The sequence below is a fragment of the Anguilla rostrata genome, chromosome 9 (genome assembly GCF_018555375.3).
Source record: "Anguilla rostrata isolate EN2019 chromosome 9, ASM1855537v3, whole genome shotgun sequence".
In the NCBI taxonomy this organism is placed as follows: Eukaryota; Metazoa; Chordata; class Actinopteri; order Anguilliformes; family Anguillidae; genus Anguilla; species Anguilla rostrata.
In genome coordinates this window covers 27633305-27650633 of record NC_057941.1, presented here as the reverse complement: position 1 = coordinate 27650633, position 17329 = coordinate 27633305, and the positions used below count along the sequence as shown (strand labels likewise).

The 17329-nt window shown below is 39.2% G+C and overlaps 1 protein-coding gene across 1 annotated transcript; it reads right to left on the bottom strand.

The window, feature by feature from the left end:
• Window positions 1–2958: 2958 nt before the first annotated feature.
• Window positions 2959–16635, bottom strand: f11r.1 (F11 receptor, tandem duplicate 1). Its single transcript, XM_064351488.1, has 10 exons — window positions 16359–16635; window positions 12129–12188; window positions 11865–11978; window positions 9600–9740; window positions 8784–8986; window positions 7935–8037; window positions 5476–5583; window positions 5325–5337; window positions 4750–4801; window positions 2959–4469 (listed from the first exon to the last, which is right to left on the bottom strand). Exons 1-10 carry the CDS (start codon window positions 16399–16401, stop codon window positions 4434–4436), a joined length of 873 nt encoding a protein of 290 aa, XP_064207558.1. The 5' UTR covers window positions 16402–16635; the 3' UTR covers window positions 2959–4433.
• Between the last annotated feature and the right edge of the window lie 694 nt (window positions 16636–17329).

Here is a 17329-nt window from a genome sequence, read left to right as displayed (position 1 = left end):
TCATGTGCATGTATACCATACTAGACAGTTGGTTTACACCCACACAACCTCTATTACAGTGGAATCCTTCATACTTCTGAAGAGCACTTTGGCTTCCTGGTTTAAACTGTCAAAATCTCTTTCAAAGTCCCTACGATAAAGTAAAGTTTACACGTGTAAAGTTTTGTGCAATTAATTACATTTTCTATCATCCTGCCAGCAATGTAGCTAATCCTATACTTTATGAATACAGGGCACCAGTTTTAAACAAGTCGATGGTAGCTACTCCTTTGATCTAGCTTGGAAGAGAATTCCTGAGATGAAGTGCTAAAACATTTAATTGTCTGCCTTGTAGACTACTAGAATGGATACCAAAAAAATCAGTATTAAATTAAGACAGGGCATACCTGGTAATAAATCAAATCCTGCAAGAGCAAATTTGTGAAATGCTTGATAGATAGTGAGCAAGACCTTCAACTCTGCCCTAAACTTCATAGGGAGTCAATTCAGTTAACCTCAATTTTGCCACAAAATATCAAGTAAACAAATAAGATGTCTTGACAAGCAATCAGACTCAGAATCTTTTTTTTTTTTTAACGTTTTCAGATGAAAACCAAAACTATCTAGGAATAGCAACTTAGTCAAGCTGCACCTAAAGCAAACTAGCAACACTTCCATCTTTCGACAATTTAGTTTCAGGCAGTTTTTTGTTACCCATGGCTGGATTTTACAGACAGCAGCTGCCATCTCAAACATTTCTGCTATATGTTTGTGTGAAAAAATATGATGTGCAAACACATATTGCATTTCTGTTTTTGGATGGGGCAGAGTTAATACATAGATTTTGGTTTTCTCCATACCCTTACTTTACCTAGCACAAAGGTTCAGACCATACAGGCAACGTACCTGAAAGTTACAGTGCCACCTGTTAGTCAAGAAGTGAACTACACCTTCAGTCATATTGTTTTCAGGTTAATTCCTTATTAGGTTAGGTGGGTGAGTTCAAAGAAAACCTTTTTTAACTGAAGAACCATGCATTGAATTTAATTGATTTTCTCCTGTGTAGAGCAGCAACAGGAGAGCTCTAATCTCTTTCAAAGATCTTAAAGTGCTGAACATCTCCCACCCACTTTTAAGTAAAGCACTGCAGCCATTTCACATAATCCACAGATACTGTTTGAGGCTGAGGGAAGTATTTAATTTTCCAGTTAAACTGTGAGATGAATGGGCAGCCTTATTATAACTTGGCCATGATACTGTCAAACATCTCCACTCTGTTAGAAGTGCTGCAAAATCATTCGGTGGCCTTCAATGACCTAAATCCCATTTTCATCCAAGGCATGGCATTGCCCACGGCTGTGTCGGAATCACTGTGCTGGTAAATGGGGCATGTACTCGAGCCAAGGTAAGACTTTAACACAATGTTTAACAACAAACTTATTTTTCTACAGCCTTGTGGGAAAATATTATCCCAGACCACTCCCCCTTAACCTCAGCCATTTGGCAAGAGATGGCTACAGGGCAACACGGCTGTTTCAGTGCCAGCCCTATCCTTTAAGGGGCTCTAAGCAGGATCTGATTTTAATCAGGGGGCCCCCTGGTGGTCGCAGGGATCTAAGCAGCTGCTTATGTCACTTATTGGGTCGAGCCGGCGCTGGTTGCTGCATTCCAACAGAGCAATTTCCTGTTGTATACAAATCCTTTTTATAATAGAAGGGATATGCCTGCACTGTTGGACTAATATGCTAGAGGCCCTTTGGTGACCCAAACAGTCCTTTACTGCCTGTATGCATCTGTGATAAAGTGAATGAAGATCACACATCCACTGTATCCTAAACGGAATGAGCTCACCCAAAGATCATGGCATCTATCTCCAGAATAAATGCAATCACATCTGCACTAAATTTACATTCCATTAAAGAAATGGAGTATACTGCCATTGGAAAAAATGTAATTTACATTAACAGTCCGTTCAGCTGGTGCTGGCCCTTGAAGTTTTATTCAACTGATGTCTCTGTAAGAGGCTCATGTAACCCTTTTAAGCAAATATGAAATATTAATGCCTTCCAACTGGTCTCCGGTCTTACAAATCTTCATTTCATGTACATTAAAATCTAAAGCAATTTTTATACACTTGAGACCAACCATGTTTTTGGATGGCTAAAATTGTAATAAAAATGCATCACTATAATTTCAAAAGATACTTAGATGAAACCATTCTTGAAAAAAAAAAAACACTTGTTGGGTTCTCAGAGCTTAAAATATATTTAATGACTCCTGAGATTTTATTGCATTAAGGATTTTACTGGACTAGCCATAGATGTACACAAACTGAAAGACTATACACCCTATACATTTCATTCAGACTTGACTACAAACACAATCGCTACAGGAACTGTAATTTATTACCAATTGTAAGGCACTCACACACCATTGTATTGTGTATGCACGGGTTGGCTAGCCTGCATTAGCCACCTGTAGTCAAAGTTGCTGGTACTTTTTAGCCAATTTTCAGACCACTGCCATCATATTCATGCTCCTATATCTCTCGGAAAAATTGCTGGAGGTCATTGCCTCCGTTCTCGGGATTTATTCCTGTTGTATGTCCCCAACGTCCGTACAGAGTTGGGTAAATGGGCATTCATGTATTCTGTTCCCTTTACCTGGAATATGATACAAAAACATTTTAAGCTTTCTAACCTGTTCTCTCTTGGTGTCTTTAAATGTTTGATTAATGATCTAGGGATGGTCTCATTGCCATGCCTGTGTTCTGGCTAGATTTGGTGCCATGTACTGCAATAATGATTGTTATTTTAACTCAGTTTGCTGTATTTTGATATATGTTGTTTGTCTCCAATTCAGTGTAATCGAATTGATTCTTGACAAGGCCAGGTCAAAAAATTAATCAATGAAGTCTATTCTGGTTAAATGAAGGTTAAATAAAAAATTAAAATAAAAAAAAATCTCCAAAATCAAGAATTAAATAAAATCAAATTTATTAATATTCTTCACAACACAAAGGGGGAAATTCTAGCAAAATGTCTAAATCTATAGTCAATAACATTTAATTTCTCTCCTCACACATTACTAATGACCATTAAAACCAGAGGCTGCAATTCTACATTGTACTAAAGGGGGTGCTGTTATCATTATGAACAATAAAAAACAAACAAAGGCCCCTCAATAATCAAGCTAAAAATAATTCATAGCCGAAATAATGCGTAGGGGCAAATAAGCACACAGCACAGTATTTACAACACATAATCTTAAGAGAGCATAAGAAAAAGGACAATTCTTTAAAAAAAAATGTTTACAACAAACATGAACCTTGGTTGAAACATCTTAGATTTACTGTACAGTGACAATTAATAACACAGTATCAAACAAGCATAATTTGCATTAGGGAAATCCATATTGTTGTATGTCCTGATTTACAGAGATGTAGTGAGGTTTAATGAGCCTAGTAACTATGGAACTATGAGGTAAGATGTCAATCAGACTCTTTTAAACAAATCAAAAGGCTCGGTCCTCCACAGCAACACACAGTGATTGGTTCAAACCAGTCAAGCAACCACACAATATTATGGCTCCACCTTGTTTAGGCCATATGAAAGCAAAATAACTCAGAAAGGAAATAGTGTGGATTGAGGGAATAATATCCAGGACTGCACACAGGAAAAAGGTGCATTATGGCTTATATAAAGAATAAAAGGGTGCTTACAGTTGTTTTGAAACAGGCAGAAGCACAAGGGCTCTATGTTACACACACAGTCTGATCCAGTCGCACCAGCTCCAATGTTACCCAATGACCCCCTTTCTGTGTCACCAACTCCACCCCAAAAACTGAAGCCCAGCACCGTTTACATTCTCCCAGCTACCTGGCTCAAATACAATGGAAATGAATAATCCCTTTAAACAAACTCCCGCAGATTACAGACAATTTATAAGAAACATACATGTTCACCAATTTTCACTATTTAAAAAAATAGCCTTTCATGAGATCGCACAATTTGGCTAGGAAAACATCTAGTTAAATTCTCAGGGACCGGCAGAAATGTTTTCAAATTTTCCCAACATCGCAAGTATGGTTGAAGTATTTCATATAAGCATATAACCCTGTTTGGTTTTGTTTCTATCCATCTACGGCTCAAACGAAGAGTCACAGTGCATAGCACGGGGGGGGGGGGGGGGGGGGGGAGAGTTAGTGCAAATGGGACAGCTGCACAGACGAGCAATGTTAGAATTTGAGAAAGCTTTTGTCCTACCCAGAAAATTAGGAGTGATTTAAAATGGATATGTTCATCCAGCAACTCAGTATAAAAATGTTCCCAATACATTAAAACCTCAGAATGCATCAACACCAAGCCCACATGTGAGTTGGTAGTGATCTTCCTCTACAGTTCCAAAGCGACCGTTTTATCAGTGCTTGCCCACCAGTTCTGTTCCAGTACTGTTCAGACCACGAAGGAAGACTTCTGCCTGAACTCCCCCTGAAATGCAAACACATCCACCTCAGAATCTGCCTCCACCCATCCTTAATGACACTGAATAAACTGCAAGACTACAATCCTCTGCACCTTTGAGTAGAAAGGTATATCAGCCTCCTGCTAAAAGGGAGGCGGTGGCAGGAATTTAACAACCACTTAACCAACCAATTAACTAATGGTAAACTAACGTTACTGTGTCAGTGTGGAGTTTAGTCAACCAGAGGTAAATTCATCTTGCCAAATTCAAACTGCAACCCTGCCCTAGCTCCACTGGTGTACTTACGTCTTCCTCGTCAACATAGTCAGATGGTGGTTGGTACAGTGCCCGGGGTTTGCTGTGGAAGGAGACATGGAAATTAAGCAAGCAATCCCTCCCCCTGTACCTCCCCCTCCCACTCCACCACTCAGGCCCACAACGATCTTCACAACTGAGTTCTTTCAGAGCCAGATGAATTTGAATCTTTTTTTTTTTTTTTTTAAAGCAGATTCTGCAAGAAAAAAAGAACCTTGAGGCAGGCTCATTTTCCTATAGCAACCAGGCCTCTGGCTCACAGAACTGTTACATGTAGGTACAGGTATATGGGACTCACCAGCTACCTGATCAGTCCTTAGCATTTACATGATACGTTAGATATTGGCATGAGCCCATGTTCACTGTGTTAAGATGAAAGTGGTCTAGGTTTGCCTTCGGTGCATGGAAAAAAAACATTTACAAGTATAGCTCATTCATTTGTATATTGGCATTCAGCAATACATATTATAATCATTCTTGAGATAATAATTCCAATTTATTATTTTTTTAAAGCACATGCAACATGCAAGTTATCCATTTGGTATAAATATAAAGAAAATACTCACCTTTCAGACTTTTCTGTAAAGAGTAAATGAAAAGGCACTGGGTTAGAAAAACACTCTTGTTATTCTTGTATTTACAATTAATTTTTGAATTCTAACCATCACACTGCTTTCAATTTTGAATATTAAAATCAGTGGTAAGTATTAAACTCACTGGGAAGGTATCCTTTGCGATGAGCGTACCACAGTCCAAATGCCAGCAATCCCAGTGCCAACAGAGCTATGATGACGCCAGCGGCAATGCCCCCCGTGTTCAAGTCCTCTGCACACAGAGCACAGCAGCCATTACTTCTTTATCTGAACTTCAGTCAGTACAGCCATCTATACACAGGTACATATGCGGGTGGCTCCACTCCTTACAGAGGCTGCACTCCATGAGGCCACCTCCTCCTTGTAAGCGCTGGATAAGCCTATAAAGAGTCCTTCCCATACCTCCCTCCAGAGGGCCCCACTTCTCTCAAGAGGGCTCTGCCTCCCTCAATAAGGTGGCACTTCATGGCTTATTAAGCGTTTATGAGTTGATGTTTATTCATAAATAAAAACAGGCTACACCACACACTCTTCTTACATATTGAGTCCAACTTGATCTATTTGACAGATATGATCATGGGCTTTCTGTTTGTTTTAGGTTCAGGCAAGAGCAAATATTCAGTCATTCTTCTAATCAAACAATGGTAATTCAATCGCATAACGGTAATAATTTGACATTTTGATGTAGCTTAGATTTTTTTTTTAGGTTTTTTTTTTGTCTGTATTTTACTCCTGGAAACTTATAACTTCACCCAGTGCTGGGTCCTTTCTGAAAAAAAAATACATATTAATATTCTCTACAGTAAATCATACTGCACTTAAAATTGGTATACTCTATCCAGTTTATGACACTTCTCATAGTCCCCGTCAGGCAGCTGATGACTTTATTTATAGTATGCATGTTTTGGTACGAGATACTATGCCGCAAATGTAGGAATATCTGTATTCCTTTTTACTTAGTGTTCCCTTTGGTCTTTTACTTCCCTCCCTATGGTAATAAATTTGCACCTGGAAAGTAAAGAATCCAGTAAACCAGATCCAAAAGGCAGAAACACATCTAAACGCAATCCTCCTCCTCCCTTTCAGGGTCTCCAAGAGCCTCAAACCCCTGCTATCATCGCCTATGAGATCAAAGACAATATGTAGAGCTGCGTTTTAACCCTTCATTGCCCAACACCTGCCCTACCATGCAAACCATCTTGTTTGTAACATTACATCACATTTATTTGGCAGATGCTTTTATCCAAAGCCACATACAATAAGCGCAAGTTAGTATGAAAACCTGGACACTTAATGGTATTCCCAGTCCCCAAGCGGGAAGGAATTCTTACAATCAATAGGGCAATTGAACAGACCCCTGAACTAGAAAGATATAAGGATAACTCACACCTTGGTTTGAGTCTTTTCTTTTTTATATTTTCAGCTTTTCCTACGTTTTGTGATTTTCATGGCGATTTAATTTTTCCTTATCTTTGGACCAGCTGTTTTTTTGAGATTTTTTTGTTCTTATCTAGGTTTGGGTGTGGTTTTGGTATGCCTCCTGAAGTAACCTGCTCCTAGCCATTATTCCAGGTTCTCAGCTTTGTTGGATCACACAGAATTATTACAGTCTAGCCTCAGGCTTTTGGCGTAATAACGGAATCCCCATTCAACACCTGGGCTGATGTGATTTTCCATTTTGAATTTTGTGCCCTGAGATTTGGAGACCCTCCCCTTCTTGTTTCTCCCCCTTTCCTGCCTTCCCTGCTGTCTTGGTTACACAAGTCACACAAGATGTTTTTACACCTTGCGCAAAAACGCATACGTTGGTTAAGAGTGCCTCTTGTTAGTTAACTTAACATCTTGCTCAGTTAATTTCCTCATTGTTTTGTGTGTAACCTGTTATTCATTGTATTGTTCTTTGTTACCATTATTATTCTTGTTTTAGTTCATTCACAATCTGTTATTAGTTTAGGTAATTCATGGATGATAGCTTGCATGTATTTTATTACTTATGGTTAACTTCAAATTATTAAAATTCCTGCATTTAATTTACTTATTCAGAATAATCTGCATATTCTGTTAAAGGGCTGGTGTAATGCACCTCTCTCTTTAACACTGAATGAGTGACCAACCGACGAAGGCCCATGTTGATATAAAGATTTTGAAGATTTAATTGTTGATCTAATTGGGGTTTTAGCACACAGTAACACTTGTGTTCAAAATTTAGAGTGCCGAACATTGTACAAGGGCACTGATCTGCTAAAACAGCTAGGTTCAGAAAATAAACATATTTATTCAATCCTCAACCCTACACTTCTCTGAACATTCATATGATTAATAAACAAGGTACAATTTACAAGTTGTGTTCCCATTTAAAATGGGGTGTACAATACCATGATTTACACCCCAAGAACGAACACGCAATGTAGCATTCAATTTCCTGTTGTCAGGTAAGAAAAGAACCAAGCCAGTTTATCCACATTCCTTTCAGGCAGGGGACATGTCTAATACGCTAGTTTGTGCTAATATGCTAGTTAATATGCTAGTCTGCACTACTGTACCCTAACTGTGATATGAGAAAGATTGATTGGGAGAACTCACGGACTGCCATTTGGACTGCGGCACAGCTCTGCGGAGCACCAGCGCCATTACTGGCTGTGCAGAAGTACGATCCTGAATCCAACTTTGAGATCTTCGGAAATACCTGGAAGAGGAAGAGAGGAGATTTAAAGCCACCTCTTCAGACCAGAGAAACTACTAATCGCATACATGTGTCTTTTGTGCCAGACAAAAGATGGCACAAAACATTCTACTTGCACATAATCATGACTGCCCAACTCAAGCATAAAGAAGGTAAAAATATAAAACACACACAGGAGGACCTAATCCAAAACGAGTTTCCAAAAAAACTCATGTAGTTCCAACATATAGCTGAAAACATAAGTAAAAAGATACCAGTGGGTTGAATCCAAAGAAGAGATTTAGCTAGGATTAACATAGTTTAAAACATAGCTCTAATTGGATTACTATTACCATTATTAAATCCCAAAAATCCCACTTAATTTCATACATATAAATGACAAGCTTAGGTCTGGAAAGAAGCACTTGCTAAATTAAGTACACTGGTCCCATGAGCACACAGATTTTAGGGGGACACAACATAAAGCTATTCTCATCTTTTGTTAAGAACCAATTTAAACATTGTCTTTACAAAAACATGTTTATGTGAGTAACAAAGTGGAAACAAAGCTGGAGATGAGTGCTGCTTTGGTACTTAGAAAAATGACAAAGAACCAAACAGATAGTGCTCTTTGGTGAACAGGTTTTGTTGACAAAGGAACAAGAAAGAAAATTTCCTTTTTTACTCTTTCGAGTTGATTTACATGCATCTCTTTAAAAAAAAAAAATTTTAATTTAAAAAGCTGTTCGGGATGTGGGGGGGGCACTGACCAGATCGCCGGATTTGGAGTCGATGGTAAACGAGGAGTTTTTGAAGGCGGGGAACTTGCTGGGGTCCTCGGGGAGGGGGGTGTTGTTCTTGAACCACTTGTAGGTGCAGGGTGGGGAGCCGTCCTTGTCGAAGCAGGAGAGCGTCACCTGCCTCCCGGTGGTGACAGACGTGGGGATTCTGCACAGGGGCTTGGAGGGCGGCACTGCACAGAAGAGCCATTGGATCACAACAGGCCCTCTGACCCAGCCAGCCATTACATCACAGTTATTTAGCAGGCGCTCTTATCCAGACAGAAACAATACACAAGAGACAACACGTCAGAGTGCATGGAACATAAGTGCATTCCACGGAGTGAACCGTAGCGCTGTTACGGGCTTTGAGCTGAAGCCCCCAAGGGCCAGTGCGTGTGATAAAAACCAGCTGAGCTACTCACCTAAGGGTTGGAATGTCCTATACCATAAGCTAAATCAGCCCGGGATCAGCCGACTGCTTCTCAGGAGTGAACCTCGATATGATCGTCTCCCAGAAAAAAAGCTCATCACTCCAGCGTCTGACTGGCTGCACAATCCCCCTACATTCCCCACCACTGCCCCTGCCATTCCCCAGGTCATAACTGCGAAAGAGAATTAAGCTCCCCATTGACCTACTTTGTTATAAAAAATTTAAACTTTTTTTTAAATGCTTTGTCTTCTTTCTGAAAAATGTATAGTCCTCTCAAATGCACTTTTTGGTCAACCATTTTTGGATGAAATGAATCCTTTATTCACAGGCCTTGCACAATCCCAGCCCATCCCTGAGGCTGTAAGAGTACTAACCTTGTACGACCAGCTTCACGACGGCTTCTCCGAAACCCTGGCTGGAGGAGACTTCACAGGTATATTCACCGTTGTCTGCGCGTGTCACTTTGTTGAACCTCAGACCGCCCGTGTACAGCTCAACGCGGCCAGTATACCCCGCTGTGGAACAAAAACAGTATCGAGTTCATTAAGGTGAAAGTGCACACAACGTATAACATATTTTTGCCATCTCCTTCTGGTTCACTGCAATACTGTTCACATCTACACAGGAGCCTATCCTCTGCATAGAGCTTCATTTGTTCATAAATATATTCATTTAGCATACAGTACTGGCACAAATTATGGAAACACTGTTATTTATAAACAGTTTAACGATTCATACAATATTTTGCAACCATTTCATTTTTTGGAAAATATTATGTAATAAATATAACATCAACATAAAACAAAAGTGAAGAAATAATTAGCATTTGTGTCAAACAAGTAATAATCATTACACCTTCCTGCATATATTAGTTCATACCTACATAATTGAGCAGTGCGAGTATGTTTTTGGTTTTTGGTTTTATTTCAAATTACTGATAGTCACGTAATGTCATTATCAGTCCTGGTCAAGATGATAACTGTTCTGAATACATTTTTCAGGTGTACATTGCTACAAGAAACAACAACAGAAGAAAGGGCACAGATAAAAGTTTTAAGAGTACTAAAATTTCTTTAAGCTCAGCATTTCCATAATTTGTGCCAGTGCACATACATAAACACACGCATATATATTGTACATATATTGTACGTTCAAAAATTGAAAAATTATATTATTTTGAACTACAACAGCTGAGTATACATTTTTTTTATTACATCCAACAAAACATAAATCCGCAGTAACATGTACAAGCTTATCTCCATATGAGGAAAGAGTCTTGTGGTCTCCCATGACCTGATGTACTGGGATGTAAATTGGAAATAAGCCATGAGGACAGGCGTAGAAGTATAAAAAGTTGTTGACTTTCACAAGTAAAGGGACAGTTACAGTACAAACTAAAAAAAAACAATTTTCCACTATTAGCTCAATAAGAAGTTTAAAACCACTGGGGAAATGCCAAAGCCACTTGGGAGAGGACAAAAGTGCACCTTGCCCCCATACACAGTGAGGCAGATGGCTTGGGCAGCCAAGAAAAATTCAAGGCTACAATTGGAGATCTTGGAAAACTTTCAGATCTTGGAGACACAATGTCAAACTCCATGTCAGTTGGCTTTTTGGACGGGTTTCCAGAAAAAGCCTCAGCTGAGAGCAATCAATAAAAATAAGCATGTGGAATCTGCTACATGGCACTGAAACCATGTGTTATGGTCAGATAAGAATAAACTGGAGCTAACTGGCCATGGTCATGGGGTCGGTTAGCATCTACTGCTCCTGGGGTGCTTGTTAGTACATTTTAAATTTATAAATGAATAAAATTATATACCTAATTAATTACATTTGCGGCGCACAGTATCCGTATAGCAATTTGAATTTTGTAGGTTACCCAGAACATTACCACTACTGTTTTTTTCCCCTCACTCAGCATGGCTAGTCCAAATGAAATGTCTATCTTGGACATGGAATATTTCATGACAGCCTCAAGATAGTTTATGAACACAAGTTAACATTTAGTATCATGCTGATCTCGCAAATTGTTATTGTTAGGCTTTTTTTTGCAATGGTTATAAGAAGTAAGGTCCAAAGTTTAGGTGTATCCAATAAGTTTGCCTCACACCATAAAGATTCCGTTCAGTCAACTTGTTTTGCGAAGCTCATGTAACCAGCACATGTATGCAGTATGGACCAATCGCACCACTAATTGAAGCACTTATAAAAAGTGTATTCTGGACAATACAGCCTGTGTTCTTGAGGAACACACTAGCAAACACTCCCTGGGCCAGCAGCCTTGCTCATTGCCTATTGATAATCCCCATCACCCATCACAACTAGTCTGACAACACAGAGCAATGAACAGGCTGGTAACAACAACATACAGGTGAATAGGAATGCATGCCTTTCACCAACAAGGAATGTGCAACATACTGTACGTATGAGGCAAGACCTTCATTACTCAAACTGTTATTGTTTGTTAACTTTCAGTCATTAAAATATTAAATTCTATGCCGCTGTGAGGTCAATACCTGATTGATATGACAACAAAACACAGTTGACAGGTATGCGATTGACTTCCCATACCTTAAATACTGGAATACTGAAAATTTTAAATGGCAATGAGTGAGAGAAATAAAGACTAATCTCACCAGTGGGGGCTCCATTGAAGATAACAAGAGTTTGAGACGCCTTCAAATTCTTGAATTTCCATTCAAGTCTGGGAGTTCCAAAGTCAGCAGTATACGAACATTTTAGGTCAGCCCCTAGAAAAAATGTTTTTTTTAATTAAATACAAATGCAAAAATGAATTGCAATTAATTACAACTTGACCTATTTGACATTAATAAAGATGACAAAAGCAGATTGAAGTTTCTGTTTCCATAATAGTTCCTTCAGAGACAGCTCAAACTGACCTTGGTTTTCCGGCACATTGACGACTGGAGTACTCGTTGTCACGTCGAAGGCCACCGTGTCTGTACAGAGAAAGGAACAGGGCAAGGGATGGCAAAATTTAAATCATGGAGGGGTAAGGTATAACTGGGGACAGCTAATGCTCTACATCCTCAGTCGGTTTCAACGAACAATGCTGAATAGTGTAAAACACTTTAGAAGTGACATCTCAGAAGGCCACCATCCTGCCTGACCTGGAAACGTAATGTGCAGTGAGGTGAAAATGAACAATCATGGCGCACACAGAGCGATTCAGGTTAGCGCACAGATGGGCAACAAGGAACGTATCCGATTCTGGTTTTCATGCCAACATCTGGTGGCTGGCCTTAATTATTTAATCAGCCCGAACATTTAAGCCATTTAATACTTTAGCGACATTTCTTGATAAGCGCAAGAACGTCGACCGAAGACTGTTCTTGTGTCCCCATATGAAACGTTTTAATGTGATCTAATTTACGAGTTACATTGTTGGTGTACACACAGTCAATCAGCTCAGTTACCCAGGGTAGTCGGTGGAAACAAAGATCTGCATACACACCTCCAGGACCAGAATTGCCCACCCCTGTGTTAGCCAGTACATTGCTGGCGCACATATCTTGAATTGCACTTCAGAGAAACGGATGCCACACAGTGTCTGCTCCACTCCTGGCATAAATCATTCTCAACCGGGAGTCCAATGTTTACTGGACCAATCACCTGAGGTCAATATTCATAAGGCTCTTCATGATTACAGGTAAAATATGCTGGAATTGTGTCTATGTAGTCGGTAAAATTGGGCGCATTCCGCCTGTCAATTTGAGACTGAAATGACTCGCTTGCTCTGTTAAATTACTCTTCCTTCCCCAGTAAAACAAATCCCACCCAGATAGGGCCCAACACCAAAATCTTCATTCGAATCATAGCAATCGTAAGTGTAGCTTATCAGTGTTAAGCAGTGCTTCGGTCTCAGGTTATGCAAAGCTAACATTAAATTAGTCTAGATCATTTTCAGATTTTAACCCAACAATTAAGCCCTCATTTTGACCGCAACATTTTCATTCTTAAAGACTAACATGGGATACAAAATAGGCTACACTCTAAACAGAAGGAATGTTCCCTTTCATTTTTGCAGCCTACATTAGAACATTCCCTTTAGAAATTATTAGCCAGAAAGGCTGCATTTATTTACAATGTTCCCTGTTGAAGAATAAACATGCTCTGCTTGAACAGAAGTGCCTGGAATGCTCAGGTATTTCTGTGCTAACTGTACAATGATTTATCACCACACGAAAGGATTCTGGTCAGCTGTTAGTGGCACAATTATCATCTCTTGCTAGAGAACATTACTCAGCTATGTTTTCTTTTTTTGAAACCCTGATTGGCTATGCACTAGTGGAAAAAAGGGTGGTCTTGGTAATGTCTGGACCATGTCATACTTTAAAAAAATTTGTTACAGTGGACTTAACAGTGTTCCTAGGAAGGTTCAAAACATCCCCAATATTTTTAGAACCTTCTCCAGCTTTTTTCCTCCTAAAAACTTTGAAGCTCCAGAGGCAGAGCCTTGGCCTTCATGACATCAGGACTGATCTGATCTTTACTCGGCAAAAACTTGATGTTCCAACTCATTTCAAGAAATTTTATTATTGTTCCCAAATTTTTGAAAAATCAATCTACATTGAAAAACAAAAATCGCTCTCCTCATTTTTAAATCAAATCATGTCATTGGAGAAGAACCACAGTAACCACAGTTTCAAGCAGTTAACCATGTGGTCTCCTTTAAAAGCATATCTGTATCATACACATCACATCTAATCGAACATCAGGGTATAAAATACACAGTACATACTTCCAAGTTAGTCCTACAGTGCATATTGAACCACAAGCCTCAGGAAGCTCACTGATAGATCAGAGACTCCAGGAGTCAATATCTTTTCAGCTTACTGATTATTAATTTGATCACTTTTTGCTTTAACCCCAAAGTCAGAAACAAGACTGCAGCAGTAAGCATTTAGCAGTTAGCCAACATACCCGAGAACAAGAGGTGCCAATAAAAGTCCTAGGGGGGTGGCACGGTCTGTAGTTTCTGTGGTTTCAATTCAATCAGCTGCCAATGAAGGCCCTGAGGAAACGCTGTGAGGATTCTTCAGCCAATCAATGAAATGAACCACTGGTGCCGAGACACCCCTAAAACCAACAGACCCTGCCGGCCCTCCAGGACTGGAGTCTGACACCTGTGCCCAACTCACTGATGCAAGAGCACAGAGGATCAGTTAACACACTGAACAATGCCCCTGCTCTGGGACTGACTCTGCCCTTTCCCACAAACACAAAGACCTACACAAGATTCATAAGGACAAGAAAAAAGGAAAATCATTGAATTGATATTTTTCCCCCTGATACACGGGGGTGGCGCACAAACGGAGCCACATGGGAGGCTACAGGTGGTCAGGCTACGCACTGCTGATGTCATTAAAAGAGTCACTGATCTACTAGGCAGGAGCCTGTAAACATGGTCATTTCCCTAAACCCTTTGGGTGTGGTGAGGTATACAGGCGTGCGATGCATGACTCAACTGCTACATAAGCACAGCACATATAGCAAAACCATGCATTAACCCTGGGAACACAACGCAAAGCTGCAAACTGAAACTTAAATAAGGTATATTCATTGAGTTACTTCCCGATACTTCACGCTCGATTTTCAGAACGAGACACACAAAGGAATTGCTTGAGGATGAGTAACTGTGGGAATTTCAACATCAACAACAATTTCCATCTCAAAATTCACACCAGATAAGTGATCAAATGTTGGAGATTGTATCAGTGGAAAAGAATCTCACTCTCTGATTTTAAATAAAGAAGTCTGGCTCCCCAAGCCATGAGGACCACAAATGAGGTAAACTGAAATCTAAGTCTGGATTAAAGATCTGTGATTTAGACACACTTTCACCATTAAAAATACCCTTCAGCTGGAAGCACCAGAATGCTGAAATGCTGACTGCAGACATGCGTACATTTGCAGTGTGTAAAATGAGACGCTTTGAGAACTACACCTGATGACTTCCTTGTTTGCTGAGTGAGTGGCAGTTTCGGGGGTGGGGAAACTGGTAGAGAGTTACTAGGACAAGTATAATTCTGATGAGAAGGGGAAAACATAACTGAGCCAAATCTTTCTAAAAAACTAATATAAGAGAGCATACAGTAGTTTGAACCCGCATTTTGACCAGGCCTTAGTTAAACTGATGTGGGGAAAAGACCCGTGGACTTTGAACCCAACAAAATGAAGGCTGCTGGTAAACTTTTCGACCAATGAGAAGAGGGAATTCATGTAGTGACTGTCCTAGTAAAAACTAGACTCTTCGAAGAACAATGCATAAAATTCATTTTAGTTTCATACAGTTTAATTTCAGGTAGGCCAACAATAATGGTGCACTCTTAAAGTGCAAGAGTCTTGTAAATACTACACAAAGCAGATTCCATGTATAATTATATCTTACAAAGGGCAATACTTTTCATATGTACAGATGAGTTTTTTTTCTTATCGTTTACCACATGTAAGCTCATGTAAACTACACAGAGACATGGCAATAATGGCCTTACCTGATTTTGTGAGGGTTGTTCTAAAAAACATTAGTTGAGTAATCTTCTGATGCCCTTATAAAAAAAATTATAACCCAGGATAAAATACAGATAAAATCATATTTAAGTACTAACTAAACAGCCAACCGACATCAACCCTGTAATTAAATGTACGCAGGCCTACAATAAATTGCCTTACGACTAACTCTGGCCTGCACTCAAATATTGAGGGGCCTACACCGGACCCACAGTTTAGCATCCATGTGAAATCAATTAACATATTTTTAAATAATATTTTATCGTTTTAAAAAATAGATAAAATATATTTCCCCTGTTCCCAACCCCGTCAAAGAGACATTTACCCATATTTTCACATGGGCTCCTACAGATAGGCTACTTTGTAACAACCAAGCTGCTGTTAAATGCATTCGTCATGGCAGAATTGTCTTGAAGAAAAAAACAAAGAATTTAAGGTTAAACCGAAGGTCATTTTAGATACTGTAAACTTTTTTGACAAGCAACATTCCTAAGTTTAACAAAAAAAATACACTAATATTAATGTGCCAACTTTTAGCTGAGCTACAATTTTTATGTTCGGACACACAATTCCGAGTAACTACACCAAGGTATTCCTACCTGTTGTCTGTAAAAAGAGAAGCATAAATGCGAAGGCAAACATGTCGGTAGTGATAGGTTTCTCTTTGTTTTCTTTCGGAGCGTCGATTCCACCAATAACTTTATCACAATGTTCTCAACCTGCAGTCCAGTCTTTCTTTGAACTTTGTAAGACACGAAATGTTATCAAATAGGCTCACGATCGAAACTGGAAGTTTCTCAAGTGCTAAATGGGCGACTTGAAACGTCTAGTGACGAAACCCGCCCTTCCGCATAGACCGCACCTGTAAATGGAGGATTGGCTTGTTACTTGATACTCTCAGTCCTGGTGAAGTGTTGGCAAAGCGCCAACAGAAAGAGGTCGTGCTAGTTCTGCATATTTTGTTATCGTTATCTTGGCGAAAATAAGTGGTCAAACAAGTCTGACTTTGGACAAATTGCGGCATTTCTAAACAAAAAAAATGAATCATTGCCCGAATCAATGTAATGTAATGTAATGCCCTCTATACGGAGAAAATCACGATATTCACTCAGCTGTTAAAATGCACTTTAATGTAGTGGCATAGGCCTACATTAATTTAAAAAAATACAGCAGAAAACAAAACTATACAGATAGTCCGTGGATCGCAAAGGGGTTACAAAATGCCTGCAAAAAAAAACCCTATATAGACAATTCATAAAGTATAGAACCATAGATACAGAAAATAAATATAAAAAATATAAAAAATAAGTTAACTACTATTATGAGGATATGTAAGAAGGATTATTATAATAAAATATTGGAGGATAACAAAAACAGCATTAAGGGCATATGGAATGTGTTATTAGAAATGGATCAAGAAACTCAAGTTACCTGCAGTACTTTATTTACAATGATAAGACCATGAATAATATGAATGATGTCGTTAATGGGTTTAATAATATTTTGGTGTTGATGATTATGGGGACACAAATCCAAGCTCAATTTTTCTTAGAGCAGTGGAAGAAAAGGA

Excerpts from the sequence above, each read along its gene's own strand:
- f11r.1 (XM_064351488.1), bottom strand. The coding sequence starts at position 16,401 with ATGTTTGCCTTCGCATTTATGCTTCTCTTTTTACAGACAACAG. Across the intron at positions 12,189-16,358 it reads TCTCTTTTTACAGACAACAG|ACACGGTGGCCTTCGACGTG; the intron begins GTAGGAATACCT and ends TTCTCTGTACAG. Across the intron at positions 8,987-9,599 it reads CGTGAAGCTGGTCGTACAAG|TGCCGCCCTCCAAGCCCCTG; the intron begins GTTAGTACTCTT and ends TCTTCTGTGCAG.